This window comes from Harpegnathos saltator, unplaced genomic scaffold (assembly GCF_003227715.2).
Source record: "Harpegnathos saltator strain DR-91 unplaced genomic scaffold, Hsal_v8.6 scaffold539, whole genome shotgun sequence".
NCBI lineage: Eukaryota > Metazoa > Arthropoda > Insecta > Hymenoptera > Formicidae > Harpegnathos > Harpegnathos saltator.
In genome coordinates, this window is record NW_020230359.1 from 280,302 (window position 1) to 305,081 (window position 24,780).

The following is a 24,780-nucleotide window of genomic DNA, read 5'->3' on the forward strand; positions in this document are numbered from 1 at the left end:
TGGCATTGTGCAAGGGGCCTTAGCCTTACGCGATTTAGCGTAAAGATATCTCGCTGTGTGCATTAGCATCCTTTTAGGAATATCGTGATCGAAATATGAAACCAATACAAAAATTTACCCAGGGCTGACAGTCTTTGTATTACTTCGTTGGTGATTTCACTGAACTAAAGCGCACTCTGAGAAGTGATCCGATAGATGAGTTATCAAGTAATTGTTTAATATTTCCAGTACAAGTGGTAAGAAAGTGTTTTGTATTTTATAAAAAAACTTGATAATTATAGTTATTAGAGCTTAAATATTATCGTTTAGTTATGTCTAGTTAGTATATAATGAAATAAGGCTAGGGGACTGTTACTTTGCAGTTTTAAAAAAACAGAGTGTTGGGATCTCTGAAAGTTCCCTATTGAATAACCAATCTACCTATTGCGCAAGTGCGACAAGTTGAAATGTACGATCTATGGCATCCGGTGTTGGGTAGCATACGATAGACGCGGTTTACTGGAGAGGTAAGAGAATCTTTTTATATATGTATATATATATAACAGGAATTCAATACTTATTGTTAATTTTTCAAGATTTCTCGATAGATTCAATCGCTGTTGCGATATTATCGCATACGATTATTCAGTACGAATTCAGTAAGAACCGTTTAACCATTATGATATTTTAACCTGAGATTCTTCTGCATTCCTCCCCCCTCCTCCCTCACTTGCTAAAAAATTTAATTGCGACTCAACTTAAAGAGGAAACTCGTCATTTTGTGGAATTTATTTACATTATACTTTTACATTGCCAATTCCTCCAGCTCCCATCATAATGAGCGTTAATGGATTCGATCGAATATTTGCTGAGCTTAAGTCAAGCGTGACGAATACACACGCGTGAATTTAAGCGCGCAATTGTATGTACGAGTCTATACGCCGGGAACTTTCATTAACTCGTCTGATTAAGGAAACTGCAATTCATTTCCTTGTGGGAGAGAGAGGGGGAGGAGAAGATGTATAATGTTTGCATTATTACTCATCCGTCTAACAACGCGCGTTCCAATTTTTTATTAGCGCTATATTGCGCAATTAATCTTCGGTGTTACATACTAAATTTCACAATATTGCGCTGCACGACAATTAGACCGCGACCGTCTTAAACGTTGACGATGAAATAAGCAGACAAGATACGGAATTCGCGTATTGCGTTTAACGTTGTGTAATTGCGGAAGACGTACACATTTCGCTTATTAAACTTGCGATTCTTTTTATCATCGTGTACAGAGTGTTACAATTCTCAAATGAAAGGGAGAAAGGGAAAGTCCATAGTGTTCCGTCGAATTAAATTTTATTCATCTTTTCTTAGAGGATTTAGAAAGGATATAAGTAATATGAAAAACAATATTTCTCACAAATCGCATATTAAATTTCGTAAAGTTAAATAGGATGATCGATCGATTCAGCAACAATCTGTGCATTTCGAATGATGGCACTTGCACGGCAATTATTACTTCGGAGAAACACGCGTGGTCGCGTTTATTATTATTATTATTATTATTATTATTATTATTATTATTATTATCATTGTTGTTGTTGTTACAAATATCTGAAATATGAACATGCCGATCGATTGTTCATGTGAAAGCAAAAGAAAGAATACATTGGCTAGTACAGTCATCCTCTTGGAATATCCTACTTCGTCGATTTATTTATTTAACAAACAATTCTACACGTTGTGAACTTATATCATTAGATAGAGAAGGTTTTCGTATGTATACATACATATATATATATATATATATATATGTATATATATATATATATTTGTGTGTATGTGTATGTGTGTGTGTGTATGATTATAAAAGGCACGAGTGCACACGCTCTAACCGACTGATATACATATTTATATTATTCCTTCTTTTTTTCTATAAAAACGGAAGAACGGCAATAATCGCCGTGCAACGGTCGACAACTCTCGTCGGCGTCTCGACGAAAGCATAAACGTTTTCGTTTCTACGTTCTCTCATATAAAACCCTAAATTATCAAACGAGCGTACTACAAAAATCATACAGCAATACATGCGGCTTACGTACTGCATGTCCATTCTTTTTATCCTACTAGATACAGGCCCTAAAAAAGCAGAGCCTGGCAATTTTTCTTAAGCGAAAACAACGAATTCTTTTTTTCTCTAAAGATCATGAAAATGCCATGAGCCTGCTGTGTAAATTGATGACATCTTATCAAAACGGTATAAATCACACGGTATTTTGTAGAAATTCTCGTTGAATATGTATATCTTTATACAAAACATATTATTCCAAAAGTGAAACTGGCTCAGACAATACAGATTGGCTCCCAAAGAGAATATCGCAATAGCTCGTCGTCGCCGCGTTAACTCTTTATAGACACAAAAGTGTGATATCGTCATCTACATTCGACAGCTTTGCACATTTACGTTGAATAAATTTGTCACGGCTATTTGATCGTCCGATTAATTGCCAGTTACAATTAGTTTTACGAAAGTTTTCGCACGTTGATGTCACACGCACGAATATATCGCTTCCATAAATTCCACAAAAAGTTAAAAGCTGCAACGACGCGAGCAACAGATCTCTCTCTTTCTCTCTCCTTCTCTCTAAACAGGCTCTGCGTGTGCGAGCCTATTTATCTTATAATACTGCCTTCAAAACGAATATACCTTGACGTTACCGGGACCGATATACACACAGAAAAAATAATATATATGTGTAGTTAAATTTCTCTCGTAGAAAAGTTGTTTGTTACAGTCTTCTCGTTTGCGTATCCTACGAAGATTCATTGTTCTCTGAAGACGTATAAATCGAGATTATTGCTAATTATCGAACACGCGAGAGAGGCACAAGTCATCGATTAGTAGAATAGTGTCGAAGGAGTCAGCTGCGCGCTGAGCTCCTCGTTTTCGTCGTTTTTTCAAGACAGTCTGATTTTCGCGCCCGCGATTCCCTATTCGTGTGTGGCAGTTACTCGAGAAGATAGAAATTTTGGCAAACCCTGTTGCTATTCTTACCCTTAGCTGACGATACATGTGGCAGCGGACGTTCGAATATTCGTCTTCTACTTCCGACTCTACTTCCCCTTTGGTTAACGCTAAGGGCTAAACGGACATGCTCCGTTTTCGGGACAACGGGACCAATTGACGTCGTTTATCTCGCGCGCCGGCGAGACAACGGTGTATCGCGATCTTACAGACTTACAGACTAGCAAGCGTGCATCACGACATTACTACACCTACGCACCCTCCTGCCTACTACTCTTACTGAATTAATCATCTTTGTACGATTTCGTGCGTCATGCACTAGGAACAGATCAACGGTTTTCGCTGGAAGCGCGCCGATCGGTCGTCACATCTCAAAAAAATCGAAATTTCAATTCTATCGCGTTCACCTTAGCCGACAAATTAATTATCTGTCAATTTCAACACAAATCGGCGGTCCTTTCTGTTTCTGTGAGAGAAACAGATTGTCGGTGAGAATCGATCTGAAGAATTGGTACGATGATTAGGATAGATCCTTTCCATTTTATTTTTATTGCGTAATATTCAGTGATATGCCGTCTCTCGCAAAAACAGACGAATCTATTTCGGAAGCTGTCGAAAGAGATGTTAGTAACAGAGATTATGTGGTTGCAAAGGGAAGGGACGATGTCACGATGTCACGATCGGCATTCTCCCGACGAAATACAGTATCTTACAGATCGTCCTCTCATCGTGATAATTCGAACGAGTGAGCGCAACAGCCGAAGCGTACGGTTCTCGTCTCTCGTCAACGAAACGCGATGTTTCGTGTATCTCATGTACACACAGTATACATATGTATATGTAGGTACGCGAAGTTCACGTACGACCAGGAAGCGTCGCGTACGCTATTCTAGAAGAAAAAAAAGAAACCGTCCCGCAGTTGTGGAGTCTGCAAAGAAGCTGCGCGCGTACGGCCGACGCGACGCGAATCCGTAAAACGCAAAGAAAAAAGGGAAAGAAATTATGTAAGTTGTCGTTAATATTCAACGCGAAACTTTAACTCATAGATCAACATCTTGACGGAGACTCGCAGAATGCGAATTTTAATCTCGTCACCTTGCGTTACGAAATATGCACGTGGAGTCTGAATTATCTTGTCAATTAAATCAAAAAGTCCTGCGACAGTCGAGAGATCCTGCGCTGGGGGAAATTAAATCTCAAATAAATATAAAATCTCCAAAGGAGAACTAGTAAGTCCGTGCGAGAACGTGTTTGACAACACGTGTACGACAACATTTCATATATCTATCAAGTCGCGATTCTGGATTTTCAAGTTTGATATTTCTTCTGACTCTCGATAGATGAACGACATTTTTTTTTCTCGACAAAATAAACCAAAGAAATTGACAAAACGGCCGAAGAGAATAATTAATTTAACGTCTCGTCAGTCGTACATAATGCGCGCGTTACTAACGAACGATAATCTGTCTATCGTTAAAAAAAAATGAAGCGTAGATGAAAGCTGGATGGACGCGAAAGCTCTGCCTTCGTCGTCTCCGTCGTCATTATTGTCGTCGTCGTCATCGTCGTCGTCGTTATGTAGTCATCGCGCTACCGATAGGAAGGATACGGGAACCAGGAGTCTCACGCAGGAGGGCGACCTATTTCCCGGAGCCAAGGGGAGCGTTGGTCGACATCTCGCGTCGCGCGTATCGTCCCCGCCGCCGCCGCCGCCGCCGTCGTCGTCGTCGTCGTCGTCGTCGTCGCGACGACCGATTTCGCCCTGTCGAGCGTCGAACGCGCCTCGTCATCCGTACTGGTACCCGCGCGATGGCGAGTATCCGAGGCTGATGGTGGTACTCGCGTTGGATGACGTGCGGTATTCGCGAACGGCCGCCGCGGGCCGCCGTTCCTCTCGCGCCGGGCCGAACGCCTCATTTGCCCTCCAGGATCTCCTGAATGCTCACGTACGTGCCAGTGACGAAGCCCAACACGCCGAAGGAGATGATGGCGAGATTCTTCCACAAGCGCCAGTTCCACTTGCCGAGGCCGTCCTCCAGCTCCCACACGGTCACCAGTTCGATCACCGACGGGAACATAAGACCGAGCGTGGACAAGCAGACTGCGCCGACGAGGGAGATGAACGGGCCGAGATTAGGGATGGCGATGGCCACGCAGACGGTGAAGATCACCAACGAGATGCGCAGCAGGTACTCGCCGAGCAATCGCCGCGACCCGAAGTACTGCTTAGCGTTCTTCCAGATGATCTCCATGGGTACGTAGAACTGCAGGCCGTAGGTGAGGAATATCGCGACGGCGATCATCACTTTAGCGGACTGGGCGAGCACTTGGTCCTGCGGCGGGTTGAGCGTGATGGAGGCCTTCGTGCTCTCGCCGTACTTCCAGTAGCCGAAGAAACCGACGGTGCTGTACAGCAACACGACGAAGAACATGCCGGTATTGAGGACACCCGGGCAGCCGACGAAGTGCGACGGCGTCTTCATGTTGTTCTCCAATGGCATTACCTGGGCAACCAATCGCGGACGCGCCGAAATTAAAAGCACGAAGGCCAGCGGATGGAATATCGCAACCATCGCAATCACGTGTCGGATCGACCGAGTCAACGCCGCGCGGATGCTCGAGATGTTTGCGCATTCACACATTCCACGAAGCGCAGACGAAGGCGCGCCGCATAGATTTACACGAGCACTGGTATCCCGAACCATCGAACGTGACCGTTAAACCGTGCCCGAACGTGTCTAGCAGCTGAATACGAAATTGCTTCTGTTGCGCGGTAACATCGCGACATCCATCTACGCGACCCTGATTCACCTTGTGGAATCTCGCATCGGCATCGACATTTAGCGCAAAACTGTCGTCGCTTCTTCGACGACAGTCGAAGTCGAAACAATTGGAGCGGATGTGACCACGAGGCTCCAGATCGCAAGACGCAAACTTACCACGCCGATGCCCTCGAGCGCGAAGATGGCAGTGCCGAAGAAGAGAGGTAGCTGCGAAAAGCTGGAGAAATTCGGCACGTCGTCGATGGTGGGCAGATCGCTGAAGATGTAGTAGAAAGTGATCCCCATGCCGGTGGCGATTAGCACGTTCGCCACCATCGAGAAGGGCGCGAGGTACTTGAGATTTCTCACGAGGGAGAAGATGATGAGGAACGGTAGCAACGCAGCCATGTAGATTCGCAGATCCTTGTCCGTCGCCGTGTAATAGTCCACGACCTCCTTGAGGTTGGTCGAGATGAAGACGATGTATACGCAGCAGCAACCCACCAGGTCGATCACCAGGAACGTGTTAATCGTCGCCCTGCAAGTCAGTCGAATATGACGCAACGACGCGACGGACGGCAGAGGACCTCATCGACGATTCTTGGGTTTTGACGACAGGTGAGGTGACATGTGTTATTCATTTCCTCGGCTCGTCGGCTATGAAACAACCTAACGAACGTCCGTCGCGCGATCATCATCACACTTACTTGGCGAGTCTGGCATATTTCTGAACGGGTTCAGGCCCGTCCAGGAAGGCCGCCTCGGCCACCTCGGCGAAGCCCAGACTGGGCGTCTGCGTCCGCCTGCACAGACGGTGGGCGGACTTGACGAGTATGTGGACGCAGTAGGTGCAGACCGCGCCGATGAAAAAAGTGGCGAAGAGTCCGAAGGCGAGGCCGGCATTACGGAAGGCCATCGGCATCGCAAGAATGCCCGTCCCCAGGCTACCCTTGAGCAGATGTATGAGCGTGTCGAGGTCCGAGGTGGGATGAGCGAGCTTGCGGTGCTCGAACGGGTCGTAAAGGGCAGCCTCCTCGTCGATCTGTCGTTCCACAAGCGGCAAGGTCGATCCGTTCGTGACCGTAATCGGCACGTCATTTTTCTCGCACTTGTATCTGCAAAACCGGCGGCTTTAGTATGTCGCGGTGCACGGCGCGCACGGCTTCCGTGAGTGGGATGTAGATATATACAGGTAGATATGTACAGGGTATCCCAGAACGAGAGATGCCGTCGCTCCTTCGATCTACGGACTGTTCGACCAATCCGGCCGTCGGAGAGGTTCAGTCGTCGAGAGAGAGAGAGAGAGAGAGAGAGACGAGATGAGGAGAGAAAAAAGAAAAGAAAGAAAAGAGGGAATGTTCCGGCTGGGTCACGCGAGGAGAAACGTATTCTCGACTATGTATAAGCTCGTTACGAGTCTATTGAGACGAGCTCAAAGAGCGATCAAAGAGTACATAGGTGAAAGGAGCGACGTGTTGGCGTATCTGCGACATCCTGCACGTTTATACATATTTATCTCGCGCGTGGATAACGTGAGTATAGTGTTACGTGGAACTTGGTCCTGTTTCACGCGTGGTACGGCGTTTTTCCTCATGTCCGCGATTTACATCACGACGCGTGATGTGAGGGAGTATAATAAGAGAGAGTGCCGAAGTAGGTAGAGAGAGAGAGAGAGAGAGAGAGAGAGAGAGAGAGAGAGAAAGAGAGAGAGAGAGAGAGAGAGAGAGGTACTTTTTCTCGCACGCTCGCATGCCGAGGAAGTCGGAGAGAGAGACAGAGAGAGAGACAGAGAGACAAAGAGACAGAGACAGAGAGAGAGAGAGAGAGAGAGAGAGAGAGAGACAGAGAGAGAGAGAGAGAGAGAGAGAGAGAGAGAGAGCGGGGATGCAGACAGGGTGCGAGACATGCGAGAATTGCATTCAGAGGCCACGGCGAGGTTCTGGTTCTCTTAACGGCGATGATTGTATTCGCGGCGAGCGAACGGCGATGAGAGAGCTGCGCTACCTCGTTATTAGGTCGTTACGTCTGCGCTTCGAGTGCATTAAAGCGCGTATCGTCGATAAAAAAAAGAAAAGAGAGCGAGAGAGAAAGAGAGAGAGAGAGAGGGAGGGAGGGAGACCGAGAGAATGCAATATCAAGGCGCCGAGGCAAGGCCGAGGGAAAAATAAGCGCGCTGAAAGAAATTCAGGGTCCACGTGATGCGATAAACTTGCGATCGATTCGATCCGCCGGTCGATTTGATTACTTTCTTCGAATTATTATTTCGCAGGTTCTTGTAATTTTTTTTTTTTCTATTACAGTTCTCTCTCTCTTGTACGCACTCGCGCTCACACAACACACACACACACACACACACACACACACACACACAGACGGTTTCATCCAAACGGTTAATCTATTAATTCACTGAATCAAAACGAATGAATAATGAATAAAGAAGGAAAATGATAATGAGTTCACGGTATTCTCGTTCTGGAGGCGTCAAGTTATTCCAGTAACGCTGCATGATTCGGCAAAACGCATACGCGTTATCGCAGTCCGTTTCTGTCGTCTCTTGTAACATTGTTGTCTTCTTTATTGCGCTGATGCAATTGACGCGATAAAAAAAGATATATATATATATATATATATATATATTTGAAGAGACGATCTTTGAACGAAAATTTCCAAGGGCGCATTTGAGAGAACTATCGGGGGCTGCGTCGGAAAATGCTCGCGAAAAGAGATTAGCATTCTGGGTTGGACGTTCATCTTTCTTTTTTTCTTTTCTTTTTCTTTATGAGGTCACGATCGCTGATTGTAATCCAAAGTGTGACCTCACGAGGAGCCGCGCGAAGCGTTTCCTCATTGACACCGCGCAGCGACAATAACATGCTGAACAAGCGCATTCCGCCGACCGCGAGTGTAAACGCGTGCGCGTTGCCGATTTTTTTTCTGGACTTGCGCTCGCTGTATTCGCACTCGATCGCAGACGTACGACTGCGCCCCGCAAATGTCGGGCAAGATAGCAAGCGAATGATTCTATCTAGGGGCAATGTGTCGGCACGTTAAGAGTTAATGGTAACCCGGCGATATACACCTCGTCGCATAAATAATCGATACACGATGATATCGCACGTCGCATGTACGCTTCCTTTCCAAGAGACGCGCGTCTATAGGTATGTGTGTGACGGAATATCCGCTTGTCGTGTACGTGTACTATATATGTATGCGTGTCCTGTGTGTGTGTGTGTGTGCGTAAAAGAATCAGACAGAGAGAGAGAGAGAGAGAGAGAGAGAGAGAGAGAGAGAGAGAGAGAGAGAGAGAGAAACAGAGATAAATAGGTAGACAGAGAGAGAGAGAGAGAGAGAGAGAGAGAGAGAGAGAGTGTGTGTGTGTGTGTGTGTGTGAGAGAGAAGGGGAGGGAGAGAGTATACACTCGTTATGTATGTCGTGTAAAAGTTCGTAAAAAGAGGTAGGTGTGTAGGTATTATAGGTACCCATATTTTTTAGGTGCGGTAGTTTCTCTCCGTAGTCGTGCGAAGCTTTCTGTCGAGAAAGCTCCGGGATTAGAGTCTGTGTGTATCCGTCACGTGTTACAACGTGACGAAGAGTTCACGCGCCGCGGTACAGGCATATAGTGAGGGCAGCTGCAACCACCGCACTGCATCACCGCGACGCCCAGCGCCACGACGCAGTACGACGACTAACAAGCCTCCTTCGCCTTCCGAACGTTTTCGCACTTGGCCGAGTATACATATATATGTGTATATATATATACTTTTTTTTTTATTCCGTTTTCGTGTTCTTTTTTTTTGTTTTGTTTTCCTCTACACACGTCGAACGAGATCTATCACCGAATCGATGCCAATGTCCCGGCACTTTTCGCCACGGAACAATTTACAATTTGCCGTCCGACGGTGTTGTTTTTTTTTTTTGGTTTTTCGTCGCGTCGAAGTCGCGTCGTCGTGTGCGTTCCGTCGAGCTTTAAAAAACACGTCAAGGCGTCGGTCCGATATACATGTATAGTACCGTACACACATATACATATATATATTTCTTTTCTCTACGTTAGTATCTTTCCGTTTCCGTTTTTTTTTGTTTGTTCGTTTGTTTGTTTTTTTTTTTTTCGTTCTCTTTCGTTATTCGCAGAGCACTTTCATAGAGCCCGAATCTACGCCCGGAGTTTATACGCAAGTCTGGAATCATATAAATGCACATATTATACAGTAAAGACAGGCAGATCTCCTCCATTTTCTGAGAACATATTCTGCTTTGCATACCGCATGACCTCTACACGAAGCATTCTCGATCACAGTGACGAAGTAACCGCGACGATTCTCCGTCTCTGCTGCGTTTTACCGAGAGGGGGCGAGACGCTCGCGTTGCTCGGCGTCGGAAATTATAAGGCACAAAACGCGCACGTAAGAACGATAATAACGATGCAAATTGACGGGTAACCGGGAGTAATGGATTTCCTTGTCGGCGGATCTCTTTCGCGAGGCGTCGCTCGCCTAATTATAATGCACGTCTCGGGCTCGCGCTACCGAAGAAGAGCTGCGCGCTCTTCCTACGACATCGCGACGATTCGTTAAGTAGGATTGGAAGAGTCGCGCGCGTCCGCTCGCTCAGAGTGATTGACGGATGTAATACCGCTCGGCGAAAATCGGAGCGACGTGCGAACGGCGTTGGCATGAATAATAAGCGCGCGCGAAACTCGGAGACGCGTAAATGCATAAGAGCGCGCGAAGGTGTCAAAGATCAACCGAGCGCGCGAGCAATTTGCGTAAGCTACTTCAAGGTCTGGAAAATTTGCACGTACGAGGGGAGCGACGGGAAGAGGCGGCGGGGGAGGGGGGAGGGGGGAGAGGTGGGTTTTGGCGAACGACGGGCAAAACGCACAGCAGGGAGGAGTCTCGTCCCGAGCGCAAAGGATCCAAAGATATCGTTGCCGCGCCGCTAAATCGACCGACGAGAAGAGCCGGTCGTTTGCGTGAAAATCCGTATGCAGCGTATTATCCAGCCGATAAACTACTCTACTCAATGAGCCGACGCTTGTTGTCGTGCGTAATATCGAGAGAGAAAGAGAAAGAGGGAACTACCTTGCCGCCGTCCGTACGTTGTTCTAATTGCAAAATCGACCTGGAGATTAATACGTGGATTGTAGACATGCGCCATGATGAGTCGGTTAAAGTTATCTCTACTTGCAAAAATGAGAAAGAGACAGAAACAGCAAATCCGGTTTCGCATTCGGCAAAGGCAAGACGAAGCGCGGCTATACCGCGGTATATCGCGATAAGATCCGACTCTCGGCGAGCCCGTCTCTTCGTGTTTCTTTCCGTTTTCTTCTCTCTTTTCCTCACGGGACCCACGCATGTCCCGCAGTTCGAGTGAATTTCGCGCTCTCTCGCACGGCATGAAAGAACATTGCACAATAAGCAGCAGAGTACATGTCCGTACGCACACAAATGACCAACCTCGTCCACTCTCGTCCAAGATTCAGCAGGCGGCCGTCAAGCATCCCTGGTGCCAGCTACGCTACGAATTCTACGTCAGCGATCAGGCGGTATGCACGATTAGTGTGGTACTAACGAGATTAGAGTAGTTTCTCTTCTTTTTAACGATAAAAACAACGAAACAATAGAGAGAGAGAGAGAGAGAGAGAGAGAGAGAGAGAGAGAGAGAGAGAGAGAGAGAGAGAGAGAGAGAAAGAGAGAGAATACACGTATTAATGAGAGATAAGATGCACAATATATGATCCTCGGGATGTTGTTCTCACTCACGTTTGCTTGAGCATTTGGGTTTGGCAAGAAAGCAATGGTGATGATCGGTCGTGGCGTAGCGGATAGCGAATTGCTCGACTATCGCTGTACCATCGTTCGTTCGCGCTGATTTCGTTAGTGGAGTTTCGGGACTTACTTGACAAGCACCACGTCTGAGAGTTCGGTTTTCACGCCGTGCTTCTTCGGCTCGTATTCCGCAATCATCGGGCGCATCGGCGTTCTCTGCAACAGAAAATGGATCGGAGGCACCGGGTTAATCAGGCGCGCGCACTCGTTACGGCAGATCGAAGCGCGCGCTCTCGCTCGCGCTCGCGCGCTGACGAATGCATTGACATTTTTGGACGTGCGAGCAACAAGCGCGCGTCATTTTCTCTTTCAAACAGATTTCGACAGATTGGGGTAGGTCGGCCCGAGTTTATACACAGCACCCGTCGGGTGCATCTGCGCGCCGGGATGCGTACGCGCTATTTTGTTTACCGGCGTGTTCTCTACCGGCACGGAACCGCCGTCGCTGCAACCTGCTCGAGTTATCAGCGAGTTATTATCAGCCACGATCACCGGTCCGCGTCGCGATTCCGGAAAAATCGACTGCGCCACGGGAATCTCCGAAATGTTGGAGCGACGGTTCCCGGGCGAGTTTTCCGGGAGCTTTTCCCTCCTCCTCCTCCTCCTCCTCCTCCTCAACGCGTCTTGACTCGGAGCTATCGCTCCGGCGTACAATCGTCGCCATGAGTCATCCCGATTACGAAGCACTATAATTCGCACAACGTATTCACCCTAATATGGGGACGATCGTCGTCCGTCGCCGACAGGGAGCTCATTTCCACGTCGTGGGCGCTATCGCTGTTCCCCATCTCCGCTCTTTTCCCTGGAAAGCCTTCCTGCACCCTTCGAGCACACACGCGAGCGAACACACTTTGCGAGAGAGCTGCTTTGCAAGAGAAACGTGGAACGTCACGCGCACCACGTGCACGAACGGCAGACGTTCATAGGCGTGATTGCTACTTGACGGCCACTTGGAGCAACACCCGACGCCTACCACTCTCGTCGTCGTGATCACTCGGCGATCAATTGGAATCGCCGACGGTGATCGGTCCGCGAAGACGCACCACGTGACGGGACGATCGGCTGTCGTGTGCCTTGGAAGAGGCGCAACGCGGAATCACCAGCGCGGTCTCTGCAAACGCTCGGGTGAAATTTTCTCTCTCTCTCTCTCTCTCTCTCTCTCTCTCTCCCCTTGCTTTTCCTTTTCTCTTTCTTTCTCTCTGAGAAAACAGCACGTAGTCGCGGAGTCACAAGAACACGTCGCGACGGGCCCGTTGCGTTGGCGCTTCAGGTTCAGGTTGCGTTTACGTTCATATTCACGACGACCGTTTCTTGGCCGCTTCGACGACGAAGAGACGCGCGCGCGACGAGGCGAGGCGAGGACGCGAAGAGAGTCTATCTTGAGACGCTCCGGCTACGGCGGCGTCCGCAGAGGAACGCGAAAACCGACGTTGGCGTCGAGCGAATAAAACGGGCATCCCTCGATTATCCGCGAGAACCCCTCGACGATCGAAGTGTGTGTCTCTCGCGTGTCCACTTTGCGCGCCCTGGACGCTCTCGCTCTCTCTCTCTCTCTCTCTCTCTCTCTCTCTCTCTCTCTCTCTCTCTCTCTCTCTCTCTCTCTCTCTCTCTCTCTCTCTCTCTCTCTCTCTCTCTCTCTCTATCCGGTCCGCTCTCTAAGTACGGAGCCGCGCGCGGCGTAGAAAAGCGCGGCTCCCGCTGCCAAATCTTTCGGCAACGTCCGCCGAGGACGGGCTCCTTTATATACCGTGCGACTTACGAAAATAGGAAGAGCAAACAGACGCGAGCGCGCTCGCGACTCACGTGAGCCGCGCGTCTCTGCCGGCCATCTGACCGCTAACCGAAAGGTTTAACACAGGATCTGTTTGAACGACACGACAGACGGACCCCGCCACCGCTGCCGCCGCTGACGTTGTTCGTCGTGGTCGTCGTCGTCGTCGTCGTCGTCGTCGTCGTCGTCGTCGTCGTCGTCGTCGTTATTGTCGTCGTCGCCGTTGGCGCGGTTTGACTCTTCAATTCAAGGGTTGCACTTGCCGCGCTGTCGCGCGACGAAACGCGGGAAAATCGCGGTGACGCAACCGCGTGCAGCGCCCACGATGCACGCTGAAGTACGACGGAGAAGAGCGGACGGAGGACTCGCGACGGTTATTTATATTGTTTCGACATGCGTCGTTGAAGCGCCAGCCGATCTTATTTCAATTCATTCTCGTGGCCGTAGTCCAGTCGTGCCGGTACAATGTGACATTGTTTAACTCATTACGCCGTAACTCGATGAAGCCGGACCCCGTCTGCGGACAAATGGGTCGGAGATCGTCCAGGAAAGTGATCTATTTGAGTTGGCGTCACGGACGAAAGAGAGCGAGAGCGAGAGAGAGAGAGAGAGAGAGAGATTCCTCTCTCTCTCTCTCTCTCTCTCTCTCCCCCTCCCGGGCGCCTTCCCTTCGATACGAGGCTACGCAGCATTATTTTCTCATCGCGCCGCGAAGTCGCGGCGAGAGAAGAGATATCGCTCTCTCGTTTGGAGAAGATACCGATGTCTACACGCGCCAGAAATAGCTGCGTCCTCCGCCGCGCGGAGGGAATCCTATGACGGTCCACGTCGCCTCGCGATTTGACGTTAGAATTATTATGACGAGTAGTCAGGCAGGCAGGAACGCACGTCGCGTGTCGCGCACGCAAATGCTGTGCAAATAACGCGTCGTTTAGAGCACGCCCGAGAATTTATTATGCCGTGGCTAAAAGCGCGCGCGCGAAACGTCAATGATACGCCCACCCGTCAATTTGAGTGAATTGTTGGCCGTGAAAATACCCATCTTAACGTCTTCTCGAACTGCCATTCTTTTTCTCTCTCTCTCTCTCTCTCTCTCATTCACTCCCCTTTTGCGCCGCTGAGCTAGGTGGCTCGGTGACGTCATTGTTATGTAAGCAAACACGCCGCTTATGCTGCGGGCCAGAATCCGTGTGTAACCCGCGACATAAATTCGCTCCGATTCGCAGGCACACCGCGAGAGCGAGTCCACGCGTAACCCACGTGTCTCTCGGCGCTTATTTCGGGAACTGGAAATGTCGTCGCGGGACGCGGAACGTCCGTAAAACGCGAAGGAGGACGAGAGAGTCCGCGCGCGCGCGCGCGCGCGCCCACGCGCGGTGTTCTCTCGTCGAGGTGTGCCGACCGACCGCGGCATCCCTCGCCGCGTGCGACGCACCCCCGCACGGGGGTTGGATGCCGATCAGGCGTCAGCTTCGCGTCTGGCAGTATCGTGGACAACTGGCACGGTGTGTTTCGACGGCGCCTATTTCCGTCGCGGCGCCTCTCGGCGAGAGCGGCTTTGCCGGAAAGTCCGCGCGCTCCTCCGTGATGCGGCGAGACGGGGGAGAAGACGCCTCATATATCGCCTGGGGAATCCCTCTGCAAATTTGTCCTTTCATAAATCGAAGATAGTGCTTCTCGGAACGGCGACGCGACACCGTCGCCACTCTTTCGGCCGAGAGCAAAAAGAGTTTAACGTTTCAAACCGCGGTGCGATTGGATGTTACGTCATCGGCTCGTGCGCGGAATCTTTTCTCTCGCCTTCCCGCTGTATCCTGATGAAGATAAATTCGTTCGTGGAACACGATCTCTCGGCTCGCGATGAGGCCGACGGTCTCGTCGAGGAAAAGAGATTGGACAAATCTCGCGTGAAAGAGCGTCGCAAGAGCGTCGAATGCACCTTCGGCTTCGGAAGGACCCGCCCGAGTCCTCCGCCTCTCGTCAATTCGAATTCGGCTTTACGAGGCTGAATTGCCTTCGTTCCACTCGATCGATTTCTCTCCTCCGTGCTCGGCAGCGAGAGTCTCGCGAGAACCGCGTCGAACCGCGCTGCAATGGTTACTTTGGCGCCGCGCGAAATGAAAGCAACGGGAACGAAGCGCGATCGGGAGCGAGTGGCAGTCTCTGGCAGATATTCCTGCGGCCATGGAGGTTGATTCGACGACCAAGTCGATGCAAGCCTGCGAGATCGCAATGACGGCGGACGATGAGCGGAAACCGCGAAAACACAGTCGCGAGAGAGCGTATAGGGTGGTTTAATTGGCGACGGGATGAAGGAAGGGACGTCGAAACGGGGGAGCCAAGCGCGGCCACGGCCTTCAAGACTAATCGCGCACAGTCATTGTGTCATTAGAGACGAGAATATATATATATATATATATGTATATGTACATACACGATTACGCGTGCAAACGTGGCCGCGTCTAGATAAAGCAGAGCGTGACTCGTGACAGTCGTTAAATGTATTCTGATATTGAGTAATCGCCGTCTGGCGACGTATCAGTTTTCCGGGTAATATTTCGTTTATGGCGACGCTTATCGATACCGCCGGCGTCGCCCCTCTCTCGCCCCGACGCGGCGACACGGTCCTCGCAGTTCCCGTCACGGTGGGCTTCGCGTGTAGCGGAAAGATAATCTCGCGATAAGTCGCGCGCGGCGCAGAAGCGGCGTCGTCTTCGCGTATCGAGCCGCTCGCGAGAACAAGAAGTGTGATTTCCGGCGTGCGAGTTGCTGAACGCGTTCGGCTCGTCTCCGATGGGAGAATTCTCTCCCATTAGAAGACCAAAGACACTCTCCCGTCGAACCGCACGAGAGGATATACATTCCGAAAGTCACGCGAACGCTCGCGCGAACGACATCCCCCCGTCGGCGAGTGCACGCGTCGACGTCCCGTCGAGAGAGAGAGAGAGAGAGAGAGAGAGAGAGAGAGAGAGAGAGAGACCGAGTCGTGCGAAATCGAGTCCGCATCCGTCCGGCGCGGCACGGCGCGGAGCGAAAAGTCCCCGGGGCGAATGGCGCGCGAGGCACAATGTGATTGCCGGCGCTATTTCGGGTCGCAACTGCCCAACCGCACGACTCGCCCGCCCGCCGCGAGTCAAAGTGTTGCGCAGGAAAAAATGTAGTCGTCAATAGACGGCCGTAAGGAGCGCGAGTCCAAATATAAGTCGCGCTGACGTCGCGCGAGTGCCGAATCGTAAATCGGCGCAATGGGCTCCTCTCTATTGGACGAAATTGCAGCGTGTGTTAGAGGTCGCGGCTTTTGCGTTCCTTTCGGCGCGCAGCATGTGACTTCAATGCCGCAATAACGGCGAATTGCGGCACCCGGTCTCTCTGAATGCGATTGATGCCTTCCCGGCGTGCCCGCCGCGCCGTGTGTGTGTGTGTGTGTGTCATCTACATAGCCTGCTAATGCGAATAAAGTAACCGGTAGCGGCGACGACGAAATAACGAATCGACAAATCTGACGGCAACGTCACATCCTCATCCCGACAAACGGTGCGTTACGTACGCCTGTGCCCCCGCGTGGGAGTATCGCGCTCACGCCGCTATCGCGCTGCCCCTGAATTATGCGTTCGCGTTGTACGCGCGGCCGCAGTGTTTCTCAAACTGGAATGCGCGAGAGAAAATACGCACTGAGAGACAGGCATATATGATATTTGGGACTATATAATGATATAGTAACAAAATTACAGGCCGAAATATCATATTTATAGTAAGTATTACCATAATATCGGTAACAATTACGCTATAGGCATATAGCATATAACCAACTATATAATATTTTTACTAAGAATTATAGTAAGTTAAATTTAAATTATTTAAGTGTGAATACAAATATCAAATGGTAGGTAAAGTAATTCTTTTATATAGTCAATATTACCAGAATATTTGCTAAATGATGACAGATGTGAATATTAAATCTCACTATATTTGTGAATGAGAAAGTACCATATATGTGGTAAAAGTAACTGAACAATTGTTTAAGACAATCATTGACTGTATATTTGTGTTTATTCTACTATATTTTGCAGGTTCCGTCAGCTATAAAAATACGGTTGACGCCAAAATCAACTATAAAATATAGTGAGATTATAGTTGATTCAACTATATTTTTCTATCAGCGCGGGTTGATCGTTTTTCGTTTCACAACGGAATCAATTCCGCTCTCCTCGGAAAATTACGAGTCCATGGCGAAGTGTTATCGGGAAGTCCGTCAACCCGTCGTGGTTGTGTATTCTCGACCTATCCCCCTGCAGCATCGCAAGGTGTTAAGGACAAGCAACGTCCAATGGGAATCGACGATAACGACGCAGCGTCTTACGGACGCATGCTTGCTTTTATAACACAGGCACAGTAGGCAGGAAATTTTTCAGAAGCATCCTTACACGGCGCGCGTGCGTGCGTTGCCGTTGAACTGGTTGGTAACAGCATTGACCTTCTTAATATGGTCGCGTGGTTCGGCCGAATCGAGTGCCTCGGACGGACCAGATTCGTACAATTATGCCTTGTCACCGAGGACGATGAAATCGTCGCTGGGTGAGTAAGCGTAATGGACGCCGAGCAGTTAAGCGTAGTTTCGTACAGCGCGGAACAATTCGCAGCGGCGCGGCGGGCTCTTTCCGGGCCGCTGTCGCATTTTCTTCTCAATGCTCTTCCGTCATCTGCGATTGATTCCAGTGTTCGGTCCTTACGTAACGACCGCGGTGAAAGAGACTCGCCTCTCCTGCGCGCGCCTCTCGTCTCGCCGGCGAGCCGGCGCGACGGTGATGGTCGCTCGCTCGCTCGCTCGATCGTCGTCCAGCGAATCGCGCGGATTGCTAATCGCCGTTTCGTCCTGCGTATGTATGCGTGTGTGTGTGTGTGTATGCGCGCACACACGCGCTGCTTGGTCTCTCGAGCAGCAAGTCGCGTGACTTCTGTACCTTGGGAGAACACTGAACCTCAGAGACAGAGAGGGAGGGGGGAGAGAGAGAGAGAGAGAGAGAGAGAGAGAGAGAGAGAGAGAGAGAGAGAACGCAGCGTGATCGAACGCGCTTCTCTTCGTGTTCTCGCCGCTCATCAGCTTCGATCGGCGAACACGTGGATCAGCGTGCGTCAACGCGTGCGATTACCGCGTCCACGATGAATGACGAAACATGCGGAATTTCATTGCCGTGTGCGAACGCGAAACGGATGAACTCCTATTGATAAATCGTGCGCGGCTGATTCACGCACGTCTCGCGTGTGTGAGTAATGCTTATAAAACGCGACACTTGAGCGGTGCGTCTGTGCGTTCCGGCGGAAAGGAAAACATTGATCGCACGCTCTAGATTCGCCGTCTTGTCGCAGTAGAATGCCAAACCGCACGAGTCATATCAGCTCAAGGTAATCTAACCGCGTTGATAGCGAGGTCCCATCGTCACTCGTGTGGGATATCGTTGTCGTGCATTTTTACACGTATCGCAATCGCGAGTCAACGCACGCCCGATGGAGTTTTTAACATTGAAGAATATCCGAAAGGCGCGTTTCGCGTCGCGCTTGAGGCCGATATGAAAGAGAGAGAGAGAGAGAGAGAGAGAGAGAGAGAGGGAGAGGGGGAGGAGAAGAAGGAAGGAAGGATATTCCGGGGGGCGTGCGCACGAGACGAATGCCCGCGCTGACATTTTGAATGCTGACGATCCGAAGAACGATTTGAAAAGCGGCCATGCGCGCGCTGGATGACAACAGCGTTTTAGAAATCGCTGACGCCCAGCGCCAAGCGGAAGCGCGCGCGCGCGCGCACGTGGTGTCGAGTTAACCAGCGTGTTCCGTTAAGTCTCTCCGCCGCGGAAGAGGATCTTCGTGTTCGCGGCGAGAAAATACGAGTCTCGGCCGCAAGGTCGGCACACGCCCAGAACTGCCGCGGTATTTCCTCGCGTGGACGGAAATGAGCGGCGCGCACGGTTCATGTGCCGCGCCGCCTTGTGCAATTACTTTGACGGAAGTGGACGGCGGGGAGGAGCTGCGTTAAAGCGTACATCAAAGTCATCGCTATCGCGGAGTAGCTGAAGAACACCGAGTGCACCAGACTCCTCGGAATAGCTGCCGGGACGAGGAAGGGGACTAGAAAGAGGGGACGTTGGGGCCGAAGAGGGGCAGAACGGAAGGAAGAAGGGGAAACGCGAAAGGAAAGAAAAAGAGTGCGAGGAGGGGTGAAGAGCGGGAGACGGAGTTGTAAGTGGAGACAGAGAGAGAGAGAGAGAGAGAGAGAGAGAGAGAGAGAGAGAGAGAGAGAGAGAGAGAGAGAGAGAGAGAGAGAGAGAGAGAGAGAGAGAGAGAGCGAAAGAGACGGAGAGAGCGAACCCGTTGAGGAAATTTCCATGACGTAGTGCACCCGCATCGTGCCGCGCGTTAGACGCCTTGCGGCTGACGTTACGACTGACCGAGCGTAGACCTAGACCACTATTTGGGTCCAAGGGTCGGGTCGTTCGACTTGAGAAATTACGTCTTGGTTATGAAACAAAGGGGACCCGCGGTAATTTTCGATGCCCGAGGGAAAACGGGCCTCTCCCCCCCCTCTCTCTCTCTCTCTCTCTCTGAACGGAGAGTCGGAGAAGGAGAGGTCCAATGGAGAAGTAACCCTTTCGCGTCCGTACACAGAGAGAAAGAGAGAGAGAGAGAGAGAGAGAGAGAGAGAGAGAGAGAGAGAGAGGGGGGGGAGAGAGAAATACCGGTTTCTACAAAATTCTGTTACGCCGGAGAAATCTCCTAGTGCGGCGGATACACGAGTTCCCCGAAGCGAATTCTCAAGGCCCGGCCGTCTGGCCGCGCCGCGAACCGTTCCGATTGTCGCGAAGCAGGTCGTGGGACGCGCGCGCGTGAATAAAAATCACTCCGGGAACTAATTACGCGATCTCTTTCTGTCTGTGCCGCGCGCCGACTCGGTATGCAAATTTACCTGTCTGTCTACGCGCGATAAATGACGCGACAATTCCGCTGGAACACTACACGATCTCCAGGCAGATCCGCGGCGCACAGAGCGAGAAATAGCAGTACGTACGAGTGTCCGCGCGCGGGTTAAATTTAACCCACGTTGCGCGACGATGTCGGGCTGCCTCTGGCCGCGGTTTGTTCACCGCGTGGCATCGATCGCCGATGCAAAGTCAACGCACGGCCACTCGGGCCTCGAGGAAAACTATCCTCGTCGCCGCCGATCGATCGGGGTCACCAAGTAGAAACTGGAGGCTCCGATAAAGGAGCGACGCGTTGTTCGTGCGTCGTGAATTTGCGCAGCGGGAAAACGAAAGAGAAGCAGGATCGCGCGCCGACGATCTCGCGCGTGTCACGATCGATCGATCGATCGGTCGATCGATTGAAATCACCGTCGAGCGATTTGCAGCGGTATCGACTATGTCGTTACTTCGAATCTCGAGCACTTTCGCCACCGCGTGTTTCGTCGCGTCAGCGAGATAGCGAAGTAAACAGCGCATAGCTATTTATTTTAAAGTTAAGTTCCAAAGCTAATCGCGGAAAGGTAAATATTGTATTTTAAGCGATACAACGCGGTTAGCGCGAAGGTTGCCGGCCAAAAATACGCTTTTACGCCGCGGCCGACTTTCGCGTCCGCCAAAAGCGCTGAGCTATAAAAAATCCTATGCGTGCTAAAAAAGAATTATATCCGATCAGAGGAAGAGAGGAAGAGAGGGAGGGGAGGAGAGAGAGAGAGAGAGAGAGAGAGAGAGAGAGAGAGAGAGAGAGAGAGAGAGAGAGAGAGAGAGAGAGAGAGAGAGAGAGAGAGAGGGAAGCCGCGAGTTCTCGTGCACAAAGTCGCTTAGATCTAACCGGACTGTGATGGTTTCTATGAACCACTGTTATCACGTGGTTTCTTACGAACACAGGTAAGCGTGGGTTTATCCTTTTTCAAAGAGATCACGCAATATCCAGCGCCTTTATCAGCTCGAACGATAACGGAGCGCGTTCGAGCTTCGAGCTTTGAAACGGATGAAACGTATTAATAAAACGGTGAGTGCGCGCGTATCTCGCAAAAATATCTGGATCAAATTCGCAGATCAGAAGTTCATTAACTCAGAGGTAATTTGTGATAATCGGTGACGCATCGCGTGTCGCGCGCGTGTTATTTAATTCTGGGAACACCTAACCGTGCGCGATGCGATAAATATTCCAGAAGGGGGAATTTTTTATTGAATAACCCGTCACAGTGCGATGACTCAAGTACGTGTTATTATCCATTCGCTACACATGAAAACGGAAAAGGAAAGAAAGCGGCGGTTATCGCTAATTGTCGGAGAGCGTATCACGCTCGTCACGTGCGTTTCGTGCAAAAACGCTTCCGTATCACCGCGTCACTCGTCATCGTTGGCTCGACTGATATATCTCGTTGCGTCGCGGCAAACGATCTCTTGCGTAACATAATTTATAACGATAAGGGCGGCTATAGAAAAAAAAAAAAAAAAAAAAAAACAAAAAATGTACGTCTACATCCATTCTGCCAGTGTTGCGCGCGTCTGACGCGAATGGAAAAGGAAAGAAAGAAGAAAACAGACGAGTCTGCGCTGAGGAGGATTAACCGATTAACCGGAAACGAAGTTTCGTCATCCTCTATAAAACTCCACATAAAAATGACGCGCACAATCAGAAGCGGCATTATACGTCGTCTTACGTCGATCGGCTTAATCGAGTCGCCGAGCGATCGATTCGCCGAAGGAATCTCGTCGAGCATCGCGCAACGCAATAATCGAATGTTCATTTCGACGACTCTTACACGCTCGGCTGCGGAATAACGCGCGGTAATCGCGCGACAAGCCCTCCTTCCATTTGCTCGCGTAATTATGTCGTTTCCATACGCGCACGCGATCGCTCGGACGGAGACGACGAAGGCGCGTCACATGCGCGTGTGTGTGTGTGTGTGTGTGTGTGTGTGCGAAAATTCAGCCGAGTGCATTTCGCGCGTTGAATTCTCCTCCGGCGAGCTCGCCCGGGCGAGCTTCGATCGGTTCTACGCGACACACATCCGCTGTATTACGCAGCCATTGTGCAGCAGACGGCTATTAATGCGTAACATTAGGCCTCTCGTTGAGTTCGCGACGCCGCGTCGGCGATGGTTCAGTTACGCGCGACCGCAGACGGCCACGTGGCGATCGTATGCATGCACGTCCGAGAAACGCACATACGGCTCTCGTGCGTCGTTCGAGTACTTGAACGTGCCTTATCATATCTCGTAGAATTAGCAATTGAAATGCACGTTCCGTGGCGCTAAACATTGCATGGCGCACCGCAAGCGTCCGTCGAACGACCCGAAGGTCGAAGGCTGAAAATTCAACGTCGCGCGACGCAGCGACGAAAATTAAAATTTCAAAAGTCCCCCTCCCGCGCGGTCCCGAGCAAAGCACTCTCTTTATCCGGGATAGAAACGAACGCCGGAGAGAAACGGTTCTCTTTTATGCGACTTCGCTTTGCTCCCTCATAAATACCGAAGCCGAAGTCGGACGTAACGCTCGCAGCCTTGGACGCAGCTTGAGCGGAATTTTCCTCTTCTCTTTGAGGAAAAAAAGCTAACCTCGGGACACGTTCTAGTCTCTCTCTCTCTCTCTCTCTCTCTCTCTCTCTCTCTGGCGACATGAACCTTTTCGCGTCACGTCTCCGTAAGTACGTGCGATTAATTCGTCGGCGCGTCACGAGAGAGACAATTGCTTTACGCGACCACCGCAAATGACTAGACTCGGCGGTCCGCTCGGGCGACTCTCGAAAGTGAGTGGCAGCCTGATCGATCGGTGGTTTCCCAAGATATTTGTCGGCACGCTCTTTTTTGAAAACCCCCGCTGTGTTGTTCTTCTCTTTTGTTTTCACGAACGAGAGAGAGAGAGAGAGAGAGAGAGAGAGAGAGAGAGAAACAGAGAGCGCGCCGCGTCTCGATCGGGTTGCAGATGCGACGACGAGCGCGCGCGCGCGCGCGCGTGGCTATTTCGAGCACTGCTCTATAAATAGAGGGTTACTCACCTGATTTTTGCCCCCGTGCACCGCCGCTGTGAGAACCTTTGTGTTATGCGACATCTCGGTGAGGAGACTCGGTGGTCGTCGTCGCGGTCGTTCGTCTACGGAGACCTCTAATTCGAAGGATGCAAATAGACGTATATAAATATGTATGCTATATAGCTGTATATACTTATATGTATATACGATTCCTCCTGTGCTTCGTCGAGGGCGAGGGCGAAGAGGCGGAGAGAGGCACGCTTCCAAGTTTCACTGTCAAGCCGCGGCGCTCCCGATGCGGCGCGGCAGCGGCCGATACGATCCTTAAGCGCGCTCGATTACGTGTTCACGTGCGCACGTGTGACAACGTGTGTCTGATGGCACACGTGTGTGGCGCAGGACGATTTAACACCGGCGCGTTTACGTACTCGGCGTGCGTGCGTGCGTGTGTATATGTGTCTTTCTCTGTGGGTCTGTGTGTTTGTATGTGTATATGTATGTGTATGTGCGCACTATGCGCGACGCCTAATGTGCGGAGCTTGTGCGCGCGAACTCGTAACGCATGTAAGGGCTCGTCTCTCCGACGAGCGCGGTGTCACACTGATCTTCCGTCCTCTTTTTCGCAATAACTTCCCTCCGTGTGCGTCGCAAGGTATACACTGCGTGTGGAAGTCTCTCCCCAAGGTGGGGACAGTTGACCAAGAGGGTGGGGGCAGTTGGTCGGCGGGCAGGTAACGGAGGAGGGGAAGGGAGGAGAGATAATCGGCGAGGGAGTGCCGAGGGATCGATGGTGGAGGTCGCCGGGGAAACCAGAATCCTTCCGAAGGGCGCCCGGGAGATTGATGTTCCCTCTTTAATAGGAAAACCCAACGACGCAATACGCGCGGGTTAACGGGGCGGGGCGGGGGGGGGGGGGAGGAGGGCGGAGGAGTGTTGACGGGTGTTGGTGGGAATATCAGCGGCAGGTGCTCTCCAGGATCAAGACCAGGACGACCAGGTGCGACGGACTCCTCTCCAACGGCCTCTGCGCGGGAGTTCGTTAGCGAGGTGTTGTACCCTGAGGAAACTCGGCGCGCGTGAGCTCGCGAGCACCGTAGAGACTCGCAGACGAGAATGACGGTGCGCGACGCGCTGTAGGCCGTCTCGCAGCACACACACGGTTCCTCCGGTTCTCCCACTCTCCCGAAGAGAGCGCGTACCCTCTTCGTCCCTTTCGATGCCTCCCCACCGCGGGGCAGGAACGCGCCGCTCGGCAACCTTCTCGAGCCGAGCCGCTTCGTGGGATTCCCCTACCCCTCTCGGGGCAACGACGACGTCGCTCCCCTCTCCCTTCCACCCTCCGCCCCCCAGCCCCACCCCCACTCCGCACCCTCCGCGCGAGCGTCTTTTAATAACTTTTTATAGTAACATACGTTCGGAATATACCGTAT

General features: G+C 50.8%; 1 protein-coding gene across 5 annotated transcripts; it reads right to left on the reverse strand.

Annotated features, from left to right (window-relative positions):
- Positions 1 to 1,315: 1,315 nt before the first annotated feature.
- On the reverse strand, positions 1,316 to 24,494 carry LOC105183519 (proton-coupled amino acid transporter-like protein pathetic). Of its 5 annotated transcripts, none has more exons than XM_011141727.3 (5): positions 23,378 to 24,494; positions 11,663 to 11,748; positions 6,471 to 6,878; positions 5,941 to 6,301; positions 1,316 to 5,505 (listed from the first exon to the last, which is right to left on the reverse strand). In XM_011141727.3, the coding sequence occupies exons 1-5, from the start codon at positions 23,429 to 23,431 to the stop codon at positions 4,915 to 4,917; spliced, it is 1,500 nt and encodes a 499-aa protein (XP_011140029.1). In that variant the 5' UTR covers positions 23,432 to 24,494; the 3' UTR covers positions 1,316 to 4,914. The 5 variants fall into 5 exon arrangements, with proteins under 5 accessions (XP_011140029.1, XP_025159078.1, XP_011140031.1 ...); XM_025303293.1 differs by lacking the exon at positions 23,378 to 24,494 and adding an exon at positions 13,434 to 13,531; XM_011141729.3 differs by lacking the exon at positions 23,378 to 24,494 and adding an exon at positions 13,352 to 13,525.
- Between the last annotated feature and the right edge of the window lie 286 nt (positions 24,495 to 24,780).

What these genes read in the sequence shown, in the direction of transcription:
- LOC105183519 (XM_011141726.3), bottom strand. Translation starts at nt 12,380, where the DNA reads ATGGGGAACAGCGATAGCGCCCACGACGTGGAAATGAGCTCCCTGTCG. An exon ending in ACGATCGTCCCCATATTAGG is followed by an intron (nt 11,749 to 12,302) that starts GTGAATACGTTG and finishes TTTCTGTTGCAG; the next exon opens with AGAACGCCGATGCGCCCGAT. An exon ending in AAATATGCCAGACTCGCCAA is followed by an intron (nt 6,302 to 6,470) that starts GTAAGTGTGATG and finishes ACTGACTTGCAG; the next exon opens with GGCGACGATTAACACGTTCC.